This window comes from Euwallacea similis, chromosome 5, assembly GCF_039881205.1.
Source record: "Euwallacea similis isolate ESF13 chromosome 5, ESF131.1, whole genome shotgun sequence".
NCBI lineage: Eukaryota > Metazoa > Arthropoda > Insecta > Coleoptera > Curculionidae > Euwallacea > Euwallacea similis.
In genome coordinates this window covers 1,156,847-1,173,660 of record NC_089613.1, presented here as the reverse complement: position 1 = coordinate 1,173,660, position 16,814 = coordinate 1,156,847, and the positions used below count along the sequence as shown (strand labels likewise).

The following is a 16,814-nucleotide window of genomic DNA, read 5'->3' as shown; positions in this document are numbered from 1 at the left end:
GTTAAAATTAGGAGCCGTACAACCCAATGAGGGAAAAAAGTAACTTTTAACGCAATAATTAGTGTTTAATTGCCAAAAAGGGCGGACAAAAACTATAAAACACAATGCCACGTCTGTTTCTCTACATTGTTGGGATAACCCTGTCTTACAGTTAGCGGTGGATCTAGAAATAAGAAAATTCCAACGTTTTTTAATAATTAGGGCAATTTTCTATAGTTTCTTCTAACCGTTGCCAGTTTAATTTAGATTACGAGTTTCCAAGCGTTTCTGTGTTTTATAAACTTTTCTAACCTGTATAGTAGTCCTGTAAATTGAATTTAAGAGGATATACCAAGTAACTTAAGTCTAATGTACAGAGTGGTGCCCTTGCAATATATTTATGGGACATTGGCGAAGCATTATAGATAAGTGAATTATTATTGCACGTTCTGGGGTCTGGTTTTGCAGAAAAAAATTGTCATATTGTTTCACGGCTAACTGATTCAGTTTTGATATACATGCCGTTTTAGAAAAATCTTCCATTTGGTCATAGTACTGTATGGCTTGGCTATTACAGAATACACAACAAAAACTCAAATAGCAATTTTATGGAAATTTTGTGGTGGAAACATAAAATGATAAAGGACATTTAACATTAAAAAAGTCTTTGTTCTATTGTGTCGTAATGGTGTTTCAAATTTGAAATATCTGTCTGTAATAATAACTGAGCTCTGACTAAATACATTCGATTTAGATTATCGGGTATATCTATGAAATCCATGATTGTATTTTTCTTTCCAGCGGTTCGTCAGCCTCGGAAAGTAGTACCTCCTCAGACTCGAGCGGAGACGAGGGAAAACCCCCCACTAGTAACGTGTACAACGTCACCGGTAATGACAGAGATAGCGATGACGCTTTGCCAAGTAGCGATGTCACTGATGAAGACGAAGTCGACCGAAAATCGTCCGCGGACGAAAAAGAACGCGAGGACGGTGAGGAGTCGTCCTCGGGGTCTGCGGACACCGATAGCAACGATACTGGCACAGTGGCCGATCAAAAACCTAAGAGATTTTCCCGAGTTTTTGTGGTGAACCACCAGGACTCGAGCAGCGCTAGCGGGAGCTCTGGAAGCGGCGAAAGTGACAGTTCTGACAATGACACCGACACAGAATTGGACTGCGGCGTGGTGCTTGTTAATGTGAAGCAATTGCGCAGCGAGGAAAGTGACGTTGCAGAGATTCATGATGCAGAAGAAGCAGAGGATAAGGGTGAAGCCAGTTTGTTGAGAGTTCGATACATCGGAGAAGACCATAATAATAAAGGCAAAGCGCGGCGTTTTAATAAAGTGAAGAAAAAGGGAAAAAAGGGAGGCAAGAACGATGCAGATCCTAGCGAAAGTTTTACCAAAGAGAGCTGCGCGGAAGTCGTGAGAGCTGACTCATTGAAAGCTGAACAAGTCTGTGATAAAGACCTGAACAATGAAGAACAATGTGCGGAAGCTGTTGATACAGGATTGGAATCAGGTGAAACCATCAAAATAGAGAAGGATGAACTTGGTGGTGACAAGTATAAGTCGGAATATTTATATTCATCTAGTCCGGGCCTGTCCGACGTGAGCGCCGAGTCGCTGAGCTCCAGCGACGTGGAAAAAGAGAGTTCCTCGCGATCGCGCAAAGAATGGAAAAGGACGGATAAAACGGGTTCTAACGGCGATCTAATGGTGGGAACCGAGACGGAAGAAGTGGAAGGCGCGTGCGATGATCCTACAGGTGTAGCGGCGGCAGTGATCGATGAACAGCCGCCCGTTGACGGTCGAAATGGTGCGGGTGCGAAATACACGAGTTTAGTGATGATCACGAGTGATGTAAGCTATCAACAGGTGAACGTGGTGACAACAGACACCACTAGAGTGGTGCCGGGTGGGCAAGTGGTAGTCAGTCACACCAACAGGCAGGATGAGTGCGCGGGGACTGACGGCCAGAAGAATCACGGTGAGTAACAGACACCTTTTCTTGCGACAATGATTTATTACTTATTAATAGGCGCCATTAAATCATCCATGCCCATAAAACAATGAGAGATAAGCTGATTAGACGAGTGTTTTTGTTGTTAATTTCAGCGGTTGCATTCAACAATTAGCAGGGTTCGTATTAATATTGCGTGCATATTACATGTATATTCATATTTGCACGGAACATCATGTTTATTTATAAGGCCATAAACCTTATTTTGGTTCTTTTTTCGGTGGTGGTCTGAGTCATAAGGAAACCATTATTTCATAGTCATCACTGCGGGTCCTCCTAGCTTTCAGCGTAGTTGTCATTTTTAATTCACATACTCATATAATTCTCTTTGAATAAAAGTGACATCTGTCAAACAGGTAGGCTGTCAATTTATCGCCCATGAGAAGCCGCTCAAATACTTTGTAAAACTCAATACAAACACGAGTAAATTCTAATCCAATATGGCCACAGCGTCATTATCAAATTGTTAATTGAAAATTACTGCCAGAAGCAATAGGGCATTCTAGGATAGGCGGCATATGCAGTCATTTTTCATCAGGGCCTTTTTGGGTTTTGGATAGTTTTTTTAGATAAAAATATTCTTATCTTTGTGACCGAAAGATCAATATATTCATTTATTGATTTTGTATTGATATTCCTATACAGTTTTGAGGTATGTTCTAACATATAAATTATGATACATCCTTGTTCTATGTCAACCGTTTCCAAACTAGATGTCATTAAAAGAGTTTCTCCATTTAAGGATCATTAGGAATTATGACGTCAAAATATGAAGGGAAGTACAATGTGAAAACGTAGGAATTTTCGAAATGCGCATGCGTAACGGCCGTGTTGCTCAGTTGCCTTTATAATTTTTCCCGGGGTGGTTTATTTTGAAGTTTTTTTACTTTTAGTTAAAGAAAATTTTTGTTTTTTGTTGCTTTTCTGACATTCAAAGGGAAGGTATACACAAACCAAGCGGTTTAATAACGGATTATTATCCATTTAGATCTAAATCGTGGAATTTCGTGCACATTTGCAAATGTTTGAGGAACCCTTGCAAAAACAATACATGTTAAGTAGATAAGCGTGACTATGTGCCACATACTATCAAAACAAATCATTTCATATTTTGGCAAAGATTTCACGCTGCCAAGACCGCCTGTTTGTTTAAGTAGCCGGCCAGCGGCCGGTACTCAATCTATAATTAAAAATATATTTTTAATTGGCACGTTTTAAAAGCAAATTGTTTTTCTTTGTACTGAATGACCACTGGGCAATAAAATAACGGTATGAATCGCATCTATACAGGTTTATTTTATTACTCAGTAAACTACGTTAACGTGTAATCAATTCATCCTTTTTTTTGTAGTATTTGAAGAGCAATTTTTCTTTTTTCTTAGTGCTATTCCTCCAAGTAAAGGACAATTAGCCTAATCGCAAAGGAAACGTCCTTTTGTGACTAACTAAAATGGAAAAGTCTAAGAAAATATGAATTATTGTTGTAATTTTTGTGGAAACTTACAAATTTCCACTATAGGAGTCCATTAAAATCTTTCGTGCAAAAAATAAAGTAAAATATGTTAGAAAGTCGGTGTTTCAAAAATTTTGCTTACATTGAACATTTATACATATAAATCATAACTGTAATTTTCGTTTGGTGAAAGAGATTATGAGAAAGACAAGGAAAATATGACATTCTAACTGATCTCTGGCAAATAAGGGGTTTTTTAATACCCCAAATGGAAAATTATGTTTGTCTGTACATCTGGCATAAGTTAAATATTAATTCAGAAGTCGTCTTCGAAGCAAATGGTGACTATTGTTTGACGTTTCTTAATTGTCTCAAACGGTTTTGGAATTAGTTTAGAGCTATAGATTATTCCTTCTCTTCCTTTAAAGTCTAAAGTATTCAAATCAGTTAATAACAGAATGTATAGTAAATTAAGGAAAAACTTTGGCAATTAAAGTCAGTAATTAATAGTTAAAGCCTATTGTTTGCAAAGAAGTCCCAAACATGTTTTGAATTTCAGTAATAAAAAGTATATAATTGATCAACGATTAATAATCTACGAAGAGTCCCTTTAAATCGCGATTCGCTTGCATGAAAGGCCATAGTAAAAACACTTTCATTAATGTATTATTTCACATGTAAACTACAACTTATTCATTCATTACGACATTAATAATATAGAGAACAATTAGTCATTGTGTAATAAGCCAATTAGGCAAAGATCTTTTCGAGTTTCTGATAATTGAAGTGCGAAAAAGACTGTATGATTTTATGGATGGAAATACTTAGACTGTACAATAAATCATACGACCCAATAGACTTATACATGATTTGCTTCTGTTCTTTTATTCTATTTGGGAATAACGCTTCATGCACAAGTAGGGGTGAAATTGCACATTACTCTCAGTTAAAACCAACTAAAAATAAAACTCACCCTTTACTAAGAGTTCGGTCGAAAAACCTTTACGAATGTTTCGGTGACAAGTTTGTCCCATAACTAAAATGAATTATTTTATTCCGTATAAGAAACATATTGTTTGATGCTTCTCTAACAAGAGATTGAATCATATCAGAAATATCATATCGCTGCGAAACACAAAAAACTTTACAACCTTTTGTGAAGGTACAGCTCATAAGTCATATGAAGGAAAACGGTATACAACACTAAATCATATTCAACGTGTCTAAGATGAGGATGTCTTGTAAATTGTAGTATAGACTTGGCTAACTAAGAGAAAAATTGCGTATTCAAGGGAGGAGTTTTATGATACAAATAGATCTGAAAGATTATTTTCGGTTTTACAATATTTCGAAAAAATCGAAATGTTCTCCCATTTAACCAAGTCTGTATCTATTACCGTTTACGAGATACATGCTGGACATTCTTCTCTTGGACACACTGCATGTATATTCATCTATCATTTTCCACAGTCTACTAGATTAGTATTATTCTCAAATGAAGTATAATAGTGAGGTTCCTCTCTTCGCCTGTATCGAATATTTATAGTTTCGATATCTTCACAACGTTTTGGAATAGACCTTTTGCTCGATGCACAATTTCAGCTAATAGATACCTTCCTCATATACCGTAAGGCCTTCTACAAGCAAAGTTATAAACAACGTTCATGACTCTTTACTTTCACACATAATAGATAATTGATCACAAATTTGTGAGTTCTGAAATGCACAAAATCTTCTACTTATTTATACCAAAATAGCGAATTCTTAAACTTTCCTTAACTTTGTTTTACGCAATAATTCTTTGTTTGCTGTTAATGTTAGCATAATTTATTTGCATGTTTGCTCCGCAAACACAGGCCCCACGAAACCTTCACTGTTATTTCACAGGCCCAAATGTGTAGGATTCCGTACTTATCAGTTTCAATTGGTTTTATTGATAAGCGTTCTATAGTATAAACCGATCACATGTTACGGCTTCTCACATTTCTAAAAATCACTCCCTGCGCATTTGATTTTCTTGCAATCAATTCTGAAATGCACTCTTGAGAAACGCCAATTATTCCATTCGAAAAGTTAACCAGTTTAATTACTACTAATGTTTATGCAACGGCAATTAAATGTATATATATTGGGAAGAGTTGTTAGGTGGATTTCCCTTTTTTTGCTAGCAACCATTATAGTGAGATACCTATAGACTATTTGTTTGTGAATCACTATTTAATGCTGTAGTTCAAAAGGTGAGGAGAAGAAAGATTTGTATAAAGAAAAAATTTTGCTACTTACCTAAGACAAGTAACTACTGCATTGTAGAAGGCGGTCGTTGCAGACTTTCTCTTTTGTACCGATTTCGTCCAATTCATGAACTTGGTTTCACTTTTTTAGGCAGTCAGATTCAGTATCCGCACAAACGTTCGAATTTTATCCTACTTAACCAGTCGTTTAAAGAGATGAAATGTTGGAATTTCCATTTTTCTCGTGAACCTCATCTGAAGGAATCTAATACAGCAAAATTAACATCATCCCACACAAAAAAAATATAAAAATAAAAATAAGTAGGTCACTCTAACTGAAAGCCATCTATTAGATGTTCTCCTAAGTTATAGCATTCATTAAAGAAATCAGTAACATCGAAATTCAGTTGAGTTTTGAAGTGTTTTTAAACAAATTGTCACATTAACATTTCCTTCAAAGTAATCCTGTTCTGTATCGCCTTCAGTCGATATGGGTTTATTATCCAACTTAAATATATTATTGGTATAAAAAAATCCTCAATGACCGTTTTCTTTTGCATGTGCTTCTGGTTACGGTTATAGATGGTGTATTCGGACACCCGCACCAGGGCGACATTATGGCAGGTGAAAGCTATCTGCGCCTAATATGTTATTAAACGTCATAACATAACAGGGACACTTGATAAAATCGTCCATATTGCTGCACTGGTGCGGTTGCCCGAATTCGCCTTCTGTTCACCATAATTAGAACCCATACTAAAGGGACACCCTCAATGTTTACTTTAAGTTCACAACTCAAAGCTTCTTTTCTTGTTTCAGAGGGTCCATCCCAGTTGAACCTCGACGGTGACGTAACTGTGATAACCTCGGCTGAAACATTAAGCGCTTTCGAAGAGGGCTTAGCAGATGATGATTCGTGGGTTGAGAACCTCAGTTATGACGACGACGATTTTCCCACCGAAGAAAACTCCTCCTCTGGAGAAGAGGTTACTCTCACGTGCTCCGCCGTGGTGGACCAGGAGGATGAGCTAAGAGGTTACCATCGAACCGCTATCGACTTCACTCTGCATACGATCGTTGAGGAGAGCTGCGAGGACAGTGAAATCGAACAGGCGCCTCGCAGAACCAAAAAAGACCGTCCTGCTAGTGCTACAGATTTGGAAAAATACTTTTTTTATGGGTTGGGAGATGGGCCGGCAGCCGCTAGTAGAGACGATGCATTTTCCGAGACCAGCAGCATTTATTCGGAGGGCATGGAATCCCTTGGGGGAAATGAAGAGAACTCCAATGAGAATTCCGAAGAACTCGCTTCTTCGCGACTGGAAAAATACTTTTTGAGCGGATTCATGGGATTCACCTCTGAGAGAAGAGATTCTGATGGGAGCGTGGGCAGTGATAGTGAAGGGAAGCCCAGTCCAGAGCAGCGCAGAAAAAGACTGGTGCGTGCTAGAGGGACAGGGAGGTCCCACTCTAATTCTCTGGACAATCTCTTGGGAAATCCAGATTTGGCCGTTAGTGATCCACAGCAAATGGAGGCACAGAATGACTCAGAAGATTCTTCAAGTTCCGATTCTGATACTTTCGATGAAGTGAACGGTTTTGATAAGTCAGACGCGCAGTTCGATACAGTGAAAAGGAAGAAGTCTAAAAAACCGGATATTAAGAACCTCGAAACTACTCAAGAGGAGAGGAGTGATTCAGATGTTGACGACGATCGGAATAAAACGCCTCAGCCTCATCAAGATGCTGCGATAGTGGGCACCAACTTGACCTCTTCAAATCCTAATCAACAAAGTCGCGACAGCGGCTTTGTGGGCAGCTGCGATGATTTGCTGAAAGATCCACAGGAGAAAACTGTTTTTATTGAGGAAAAAAGATTTGAAAAAACTTCAGAATCGTTGCCGCCCAATACCAGCCTCACGAGGAAAGACAGTTTCAACAACTGGAGCTCAGATGAAGAGACCAATTTAATGATGAGCAAAATGCGACAGTTTTTTAAGACCATGGTGAAACCAGCAACGCCCAATTTAAATGATCGAACCTCTCCGAAACCATCACCACGCATGCGGAACCGCTGCAAGCCTGCACAACTCGTCTATTTCGAAAACGAACTGACTAGGCTAATGAAAACAGTGCCGGGTATTCGGGATGATCAAGTCCGGGAAATAGTAGAATATCTAAGCAGTGAAGACACTTGGAGCGACTCGTACGATTCCAGTGATTATACGAGTAGTGATCTAGAGGGGGCTTGCAGCAAATCTGCTTTGCAACAGCAAATTTCCGACAGCTGCAAGCAGATCATCAATAAGTTCGATAATAGTGCCGAAGACGAGGAGGGAGATGCTGGTGATGGGGGAATTGGGGGTGTTGAAGGGATGAATAAGGAGACGGCATTTGTGTATCAAAAGTTAATGGCCAGTTTTGAAAAAATTGCTACAACTGAAAATCGGGCGGAGCCCACCAACTCTCCCCCGTTAATCGAGAAAGTGATGCATCACATCGGGAGCCGCTTGGTGGCGCTGATGCATGAAGTGTCCAGTGGGGAGAGCCACGCCTCTAATAGCCCCAAAGGGCGAACTTACCATCGGAGGCTACAGCAGAAGCTCAGCAATGCTTCTACCACTGATGAGGACAGCAGCAGCACCTCAGATACGAATCTCCCAGACAATTTGGGACTGCTGCCTCGAAGCCAGTCGCATGATCTCTTAGTGGGGGAAGCCAAAAATCAGTCAATGGGAGGCGCCTCAGAGATCTCCGAGGAGAGAGAAGCCAGCGACTGTGAGCGATTTTCTTGGAGAGGGAGTTTTGAGTCTGCTCTACTAGCCAGCGATTCACGCAATAGGCTCTCGTTAATCTCAACAGATGGCTCCACCTCTGCGATAGCAGCAAAGCGCCGCTCCGCAGGAGATTTACTCTTCAGCCACACCTCTTTAAGCCGAGAACAACTAGATAGAGTGCGCAGCTGTGGTAGCATAGGTGGCAGCACTTCTGAAGATCGCATTTGGGCCTCTAAACCAAATAGAAGACGTTCTTCAGTTCCCGACGCCACTTCCTGCTCGGGGGCCGAGGGTGAGGATGAGGAGGAGGAGATGGACAATCGGGCGACGTTGCCACGTAGCCTTCAAACCGGGCCTCAGACCACAAATTCACTCCCGCGCCTGCCAACTACGTCCCTGGCAGCCGCCATGCAAAAGGCGCAGAGTCATCACTTTCTGGCACAGAATGTGAAAAGTGCGCGTTACCGTCCTCCCGGATTCGCAAAGCACGCGCCTGCGCAGCCTAAGAGGGCCGTCAGTGCGCCGGGATTGCAGCCGAGCCATCAGAGGAGAGGCAGGAGGTCGCTGCAATCAAACATCGCCAGCGGTGAGTTGGATTTTCAATCAGGTGGTGGTTTGTATCTAACTGGAGTTACGGTTATTTCAAAGTAAGATGTCTCTCCTTATGGCTTCGTGGCTTTTCGGATTTCGCTCTGCGCATTAGTTGAATTATGGGAGCATAACCGCTTTGTATGTAAAGCAGCCGCGATTGTCGGGAATAGCAGCAAATAATGATAATTGCGTAACTCTTATTAAGAACGCTAGAAAAGTAATTATTGTTGTTGGGTGGTGTGGAATGTTGTTTGTGCAGTAAGGCCCTATTATTAATCGTATAGCACTTGCTATAAAAAAAATAATGCGCCTTCTAGTGAACAAAATGAAGAGTTATAACATTCAATTTGACATATGTGTTATGCCATGATTTGTTCGGGAATAATGTGTCATTGCTACTAAGTAATTAAATTTGAAATGTTATGTGACATGTGAGGTTATAATTTGTTATTAACATTTATCGGTTTATTGACGTCATTCAACGTCTTCTTTAGTACTACAAATTTTAGTTGAGAACTCCAAATATATGTAAGTGTGGCTTTTCGATGGAAAAATTCAAAGCGAAAAAAGTTGACTTTAAATTTGTTTGTTGACATCGTGCAGCGCTCTCATTATTCAAATTGTCGTGTACCAGTTGAAGTATCAAATGGTTCGCCTATCACCTTTTCCTTTTACCCGGAATTAACTGGAAATATTTTCTTATCTATATTTTCATTGAGGCACCTACCATTCATACATCAGACAACATATCAAGCAGCGTATGGCGCAAAAAAGAACTGTTATGGTAACATAAAGTTCTCACGCACCAACGGCAAAAAATGGTTTGCTTACGGTTATTAATAAGCGCACCGGTCCGTCGAGTACTTACACAAAGACATTGCGAAATTAGCCTTAGTACCATCATTACTATTCGTACCGTCGGTACCATTACATATTTTTCTTCATTATAAAATTTTGTTATATTGCAATTCTTGTGTGTGAGGGGACCCTATACTAAAATAGGTCGTATCGATTTTGCTCATTAACGCGATTTACTTATAGTTTAATTAAGTGGAATTTGAAACCATGGGCCTATGAAAAGGGCAGGGGCCTTTCCTGGTAGCTTACCCGCTTTTCTCTACTATTGGGAATTTATTTGCACCGACTTACCTGGAATTAAACGGTTTTATGCATGTTATTACATCATTCAAATGAATCAGCGAAGCGTTGAGAACTACGAACAAGATTGGGACATATTCGTCCAAGTACTCGATGTTTATATTGGGCTAAACTTTAACTTCTAGCTAATAATGCCAAAAAAAGACTTCCAGTAATTAGGCCTAATTGGGTTTAATTATCAATTAAATCGTTAAGATAATTATGATGACCACCTTTAGCAGGACCTATGGAAGCCGATTTATTTACGTTTTAGTATAGTATCCGGTTTATTGCGTGTCTTTTAAGCCTTCAGGGGAATCCGTACAAGGAACTAGTTTAAGGTTCGGGTAACAAGAATTAACGTGAAAGTAACCCGTTCGAGAATTTCCCTTTTACCAAGTCTCAGTCTTAAATGGTCAATATAGTTGCCGTTTATTAGATAACAGCAATTCTTTCTCTTTTAAGCCGTCCCTGGATCTCTTATTATGTCTGCCCGATCAGTAAGAATCGATACGGTTCATGTTATGTAGGTGGGTCGACATTTGGAAACCCGTTCGACGTTGGTTGGCCATTGTTGTTTGAAGAAAAGAACCTTTAACCTTCGGCTTTCTTGTTGCAACACTTTTGCCTGGGCATTTCGCCATTTGAAGCTTAAAATGATCGGCAAATCGGGTTATATTCATCTATGGTAAATGAACACACGGTTTATTAAAGAAAATACAAAAAAAACTCGTACGTAAGTAAAATAAATTACCTACGTCTAAGCTTGATGAGGTCAACATATGAAAAATATCTAAGAACGGAACATGACTTAAAATTCGATTTTAGACTAATCAAATGAGGGTAATGCATAATACGACATTTCCGCTCTCTCCTGCTTTCATTTTTTTTTTTTTTGAATAATCAAAAGCGGAATACAGCGGATAGATCAAACAAGCGAAGCTTTCGTTTAATTGGTTTATATGACGACAGCCTCAATCCATGCCACTCCCACTTATATCAAATTATGACGAAACAAAAGAAAACAACTCGCAAATGTCAAATCTGAAGGACTGACACTTGTACGATTGTCTCTTGTTCTCTGAGTAGCATGTTTGCATGTTTCGGAAATTGATTTTATACATTGATTAAAATAGAAAAAAATCAATTTTAAGAGTGCTTAACTGCGTTTTAAGCATAAAATTGTCGAATTTCTGTTTGGTAGTTTATTGGAAAATCGTATGTTGTGATTTAGCGATGTGTAAGCCAGGAAAGGTGTTTACATATTGACCTCTTTGGATATGATGTATCCAGAATTGAGCAACTTTGAAATTAATTACTGATATTTTAAATTAATTAAAATTAAGCAATATAGGGAGAAATTGTCAGGATTTTTGACTAGAACATACTAACTAGAAGAAACAAGATTAGAATTGTCTTATTTACATATGTATATGATAAATTTGAGTACGATCGACTTATATGCACGTACATCCACGAATCCGTGCTAGATTTGCTTTTTCTAATTACCGTGGGCCTAGCATGCGACCCAGCAATTCAACACCACGTACAACGCACTCGTTTGCCCTTGAAAATGGTTTTTATGCACAGAGCAATAATTATCCAACTCAGCAGTCATTTCTACCATTTGATATTTTCTTCCCATCAAGGTGAACTTATTCATGTATACGTCACACTTAAGTCATCCATTAAGCCGGAGCTCTGAACTGCGATTATCTTCGCAGGGAGGGATAATTCATAAATCATAATAACAATAATTTTAAATCCAAAGCCATCAAAATTGAATATTTATCAGAAACAGTCTTTCCAGATGAAATCAGCCTATCAGAAGCCCATTCCTCCCCGATGCTCACTTCAAGAAGTGGTAGCAAAAACACCACGCCCAGTCCAGTGGCTCTGGAATCCAGGAGGAAGACAGCTTCACTCTCCAGTCAGGAGTGGTCCAATCATGAAGATGATGGGGATAGGCTAATGTCTCTAAACCAGACTAGGAGCAGTTTGTCCAGCCTAGGAGTAAGTGTAACCTTCTCTCCATTACTTGAAAATGATAATTTTTTTCCAGCTGAGGTCAGATTCCATGGCTAGCGTCTATTCTGGAGCGGATGACGGCCGTTATGGGTCTGTCACAGTTCGTGGTCAAGTGGAGTTCGGTCTTCAGTACAACTACAAAGCGGGAGCGCTGGAAATCCAAATAAAACAGTGCAAAGATTTGGCGCCAGTTGATGTTAAACGGAATAGATCGGACCCTTACGTCAAAGTGTATTTACTTCCGGATAAATCCAAGTCAGGCAAACGAAAAACAAAAGTGAAAAAACATACACTGAATCCGGTCTTTGATGAGTGCCTCAAGTTCCACATGTCGATTAATGAATTAGAGCTGCGCACGCTCTGGATATCAGTCTGGCACTCAGACATGTTCGGAAGGAACGATTTCCTCGGAGAAGTCACGATGGCTTTAGAAAATAAAGTTTTCGATGACCCGATGCCCAAGTGGTACAATCTTCAGGAGAGAGTAAGTTGAGGATTTTAGATAAGAATTGAGTGTGAAAATGTGGATTTTCAGAGCGAACCGTTCGACGATATGCTATCGTTTAAAGGCGATATAATAGTTTGTTTGAAGTTCGTCCCTCCGGACATGACGGTGCACAAGAAGGGGAAGAAGTCGAGGGGGGCCCTGCATATTCTCGTCAAGGAGGCCAAGGCACTTAGTGCTGTCAAGGCCAATGGAACTTCGGATCCGTTCTGCAAGAGGTAACGATCGATGGTTCAGTTAAAATCGGGAACGTAAATAGTCTTTCAAATCGGCAAAGCATATAACTTTTTCTCTTATAGAATAACTAAAATTTCCGGAGATTGGTATTATTGTCACGTCCTAATAACTGTTTTTAGTTTTTTTCTGAATTTCTTCTTTAGACTAAAAAAATTTGCCATTTTAAGGTTTGTTTCATTCGTTTTTAGTTACCTTCTTCCCGACAAGGGGCGCAACGCCAAGCAGAAAACTCCAGTGATAAAGAAAAACGTAAATCCAGTGTGGAACTATACTTTCGTCTATGATGACGTTACACTGCAAGAACTTGCGGAGAGGAGCTTGGAACTGACAGTCTGGGATCACGATCGCCTTGCCAGTAACGAATTTTTGGGGATGGTTCGCTTTTCCCTAGGAACCGGTATGTGTTTATACAGCAAATCAAGCCTCAATTTAAAATTTAAATTCTTCCTTCCTATAGGCAAACATTATGGTAAATCGGTGGATTGGATGGACTCTACCGGGAAGGAACTGAACCTCTGGAAAAGCATGCTGGAGAGGCCGAATTTCTGGGTGGAAGGGTGTGTGCCCTTAAGGCCTTCTATAGGATCACGTGTTCCATAACTTCTATAATAATTTCGTAAATTTTAAGAATGTATTATTCACAGACTCAACTTTGAATTTTTGGTTTATATCAGAAATTAACTGAATTGAGCCAGCCTGTACCTAGACGTGTAAGTATGAGATTAATTCTCGCAATACTTAATAAAAAAAAATGTGATACTTGTTTCCGAGGGTATTCGGTGTATTTTCAATAAAAAATATTTAATACATAAAACAGGTATTTTGGTCACAATATTAAGCGCAAATTCAACTTTTAATTTCGAATTTCCACTCTACAACGTAATCCTTAAATTATTATACTAAATCCCTGCACCCTGAGGAATAATACATGAATGAGCCAACGTTGACCCTGTATATATTGTATACTCTAATAGGGGATTTTTTCAGTAATGCCTTAAAGGCGCAGATTTTGTATAAATTATAGGTATATTATATCATACAGTATTTTTTTAATATATAATCATGTGTTTTATTTATATTCCTAAAACTTCATTTTCCTTAAGGTTTTAGAAGTGTAAACCACGATAGATATATTCCATTCCTAGGAAGAAGAGAAAGTATCATTTTTTAGCATTTCTAGTAGCAAGAAAAATAAATAGGTTGTGAGATTAAAGATCAGTAGTCGATTATTGATGTATATCAATTTTGTGAATCCAATTTTGCCTCTGCCAAAGACTGTTGTTGTCATATATTGCATTAAAAAGTAAATAAATTCATCATTTTTATAGTGGAAAAAAGTTTAAAAAACCTCTATTACCTAAAAATTATCAAAACATTGTAATTAGTGAAGAATAATGAATAAAGCTTGAAAAATATTTGTGAAAACGACCCTAAATTCTTTTGAAAATATACAGTTTGGGAGTCAAATCTCTATTTATATGATCGGTTATGAGTTGGTTATTCAAATTCGTAGTAGTGGTGTCTGATAATGTAACGAGATATTGCTAAAACCAACCGCTCCTGGATTAAAGTTAGATACGTTCGGAGAAACCTACTTTAAGGGTAGTTTATTACGAACAGTTCTTTATCTGCTCATTTCTTTCTATTGCATATGAACTGCCATATTTATTTAAATCAACGTTTTTCGTGGTATTAAGGATTGCATGAGAATTCATTAAAATAATAGGAAAAAGAGAACGAAATTATATTGTGCATTTGTCGTACAGTTTCGTTAATATACTTGTTTTTCTGGAGGTATGTTGCTCTTTTGCTAGTTTTTTACATAATAATAAAGTATATTATTATTTAAAATTTAAATGTGTGAAAGAATTACCTTCAATGATTCGAAAAGATCCTGATAGAATGGTGGAGGTTTGACATTGCAGTTCATGGATTTAATTATTTTCTTGAAGAAATCAAAGACGTCCTAAAGTGAGGTTTTTTGTTTCTACGAACAGCAGAGGATTGATTTGCCAAAAAAAGCTACTGAAATAAGTTTTTCAGGATAATTATTAAATTTGTTTTAAATTATTCTTCCTTCTAATATAGAAATCAGTCTGGACTAATGTGCCAAAAGTTAAAGGAGGGTGGGCTATAAGGAACATCAACAGAAAAGTTATATTTTTAACTAATTTGTTATTCAAGTGGACAAAATAGTAACTTGAATAATTTGTTTTCAAGTATATTTTATTTAAAAATCTAAGCTGAATCCTATAAAAATATAGGTGATAGGCTGCAAAATCCGTTTATTATTTAAATGAAGATAAATTTCGATCCCAAAGATAAACTCAATAGTCTAGTACATACCTTAGGTAAGCAATTCGTCTTATGTTAGGCCAACAACAGTATTTAAACACACTTTTGTTTGGGTTATAAAGACACAAATATTAATTAATAATAGTTTTTATTGAAAAAACCCTAAATAACTATGTAGATTTCTTGGGTGCTGGCTTGCCACCTTCCCTGAATCCATTCTTGAAGCGTCTACGTATGATTTTCAGGTGACGAAGTCGACCAGTTCCAGTAGTCTTCCTCCTCTTTGCTTTGATTGACCAATTATCTGGAATAAGAAATAATTTCATACTTGGAGAATAAATATTATTGTTTAAAACCCAACTTGTGGATTTCAGTTAAATAGTAATGTTAACATATAACATGCTGTGCAACTTTCGTACAGTACCTTTATGTTGCTTACATAAACAGATAAACTGTTGAGTATGTTGGAACTGATTTAACTTACGTTACACTATTATTTTGTTATGGGAATCTATAATCTTGGCTTTATTCATTGTTTTGGAAAATCAAATATTCCATGATTAAGTTTAATAAGTAGGACACTTACATGAACGCATTTTTGCCGACGGATATCCACACTGAGCACATACCGACTTCTGGATGTGGTAGGAGGACCTTCCACATCGCCTACACAGAGTGTGGGTCTTGTTGCGACGTTTACCAAAACTGGACGTACCTTTTGTCTACAAGAGAAAAATTTTCAGCTATGATAAAAGACCTATTCCTCCCGAAGAAAAGCCCCAAAAGTGGGTGAACTAAAATTTTGTTTATAGGTTATGTTTTCGCGTCATCGGAGTACGAGATTTAACGGGAAATTTTAGGAAAAATACTTGTGAGTATTGAAAAGGGACCACAATTGGGGAATTTTCTGCAATATTTTTCTTTTTTCATTGAAAGATCCTTTAAATATTTACGGAAATCTTTACTAAAAGAAATTTACCCACCATTTTGCAAAAAGTACAACTTAAGAAGAAGTAGCGAACGTCAAATGATATGACGCTAATGACGTTTCAGAATTGAAACTTGAGATTTTGCCTGGTATATCGATGAGGGTAAGTAAAAAATGTAGACAATCAGAAAAGCATACATAAACTTTCGTTCAGTTGATTTTAATACATTCATTTTACGGCTTAGACTTTCATCAATTTGCTTTATTAATAAATTAGCCGTCAATTACAACACGAAATATAGTTACTGGTTACAGAGCGCGTTAAAACGAAACAATGGGCATTTTGCAATTTTACGTAAAAATTATTTTTTATTATTATTATTGTTATTATTATTATTATTATTATTATTATTATTATAATCATTATTCTTTTTAAGAAATATTTTAGAATGAAATAAAATAAATAAAAATTGTGCTCCATAGCCTGACAATTATGGTTTCGAGATATTCGTTAATATGTTTGAGAACGATCTCGGGATCAACTAAAATTTCTAAAAATAAATACCAGACCAATCCGACATATAAACACTGGCCGCACAGGCACACAGCTCTGGCGAAATGAACTTGCT

The 16,814-nt window shown here is 37.8% G+C and overlaps 2 protein-coding genes across 8 annotated transcripts in view; one reads left to right on the top strand and one right to left on the bottom strand.

Moving 5' to 3' along the window:
* LOC136408901 (uncharacterized) overlaps nt 1-14,022 on the top strand; it is a 33,277-nt gene extending 19,255 nt beyond the window's left edge. For 4 of the 7 annotated variants that reach the window (XM_066390112.1, XM_066390109.1, XM_066390115.1 and 1 more), the window contains 7 exons: nt 781-1,970; nt 6,507-9,050; nt 11,994-12,205; nt 12,255-12,704; nt 12,756-12,943; nt 13,151-13,359; nt 13,420-14,022. In XM_066390112.1, the coding sequence (XP_066246209.1) occupies nt 781-1,970; nt 6,507-9,050; nt 11,994-12,205; nt 12,255-12,704; nt 12,756-12,943; nt 13,151-13,359; nt 13,420-13,562 (4,936 nt within the window). In that variant the 3' untranslated portion in view covers nt 13,563-14,022. The remainder of the gene's footprint in view (nt 1-780; nt 1,971-6,506; nt 9,051-11,993; nt 12,206-12,254; nt 12,705-12,755; nt 12,944-13,150; nt 13,360-13,419) is intronic. The other 3 variants (XM_066390111.1, XM_066390110.1, XM_066390113.1) reach the window with 3 other exon arrangements.
* Nucleotides 14,023-15,388: 1,366 nt separating this feature from the next.
* RpL37a (ribosomal protein L37a) lies at nt 15,389-16,306 on the bottom strand. Its single transcript, XM_066390130.1, has 3 exons — nt 16,241-16,306; nt 15,844-15,979; nt 15,389-15,561 (listed from the first exon to the last, which is right to left on the bottom strand). The coding sequence occupies exons 1-3, from the start codon at nt 16,241-16,243 to the stop codon at nt 15,428-15,430; spliced, it is 273 nt and encodes a 90-aa protein (XP_066246227.1). The 5' UTR covers nt 16,244-16,306; the 3' UTR covers nt 15,389-15,427.
* Nucleotides 16,307-16,814: the final 508 nt, after the last annotated feature.

Excerpts from the sequence above, each read along its gene's own strand:
- RpL37a (XM_066390130.1), bottom strand. Across the intron at positions 15,562-15,843 it reads GTCGGCAAAAATGCGTTCAT|ATAATTGGTCAATCAAAGCA; the intron begins GTAAGTGTCCTA and ends TTCTTATTCCAG.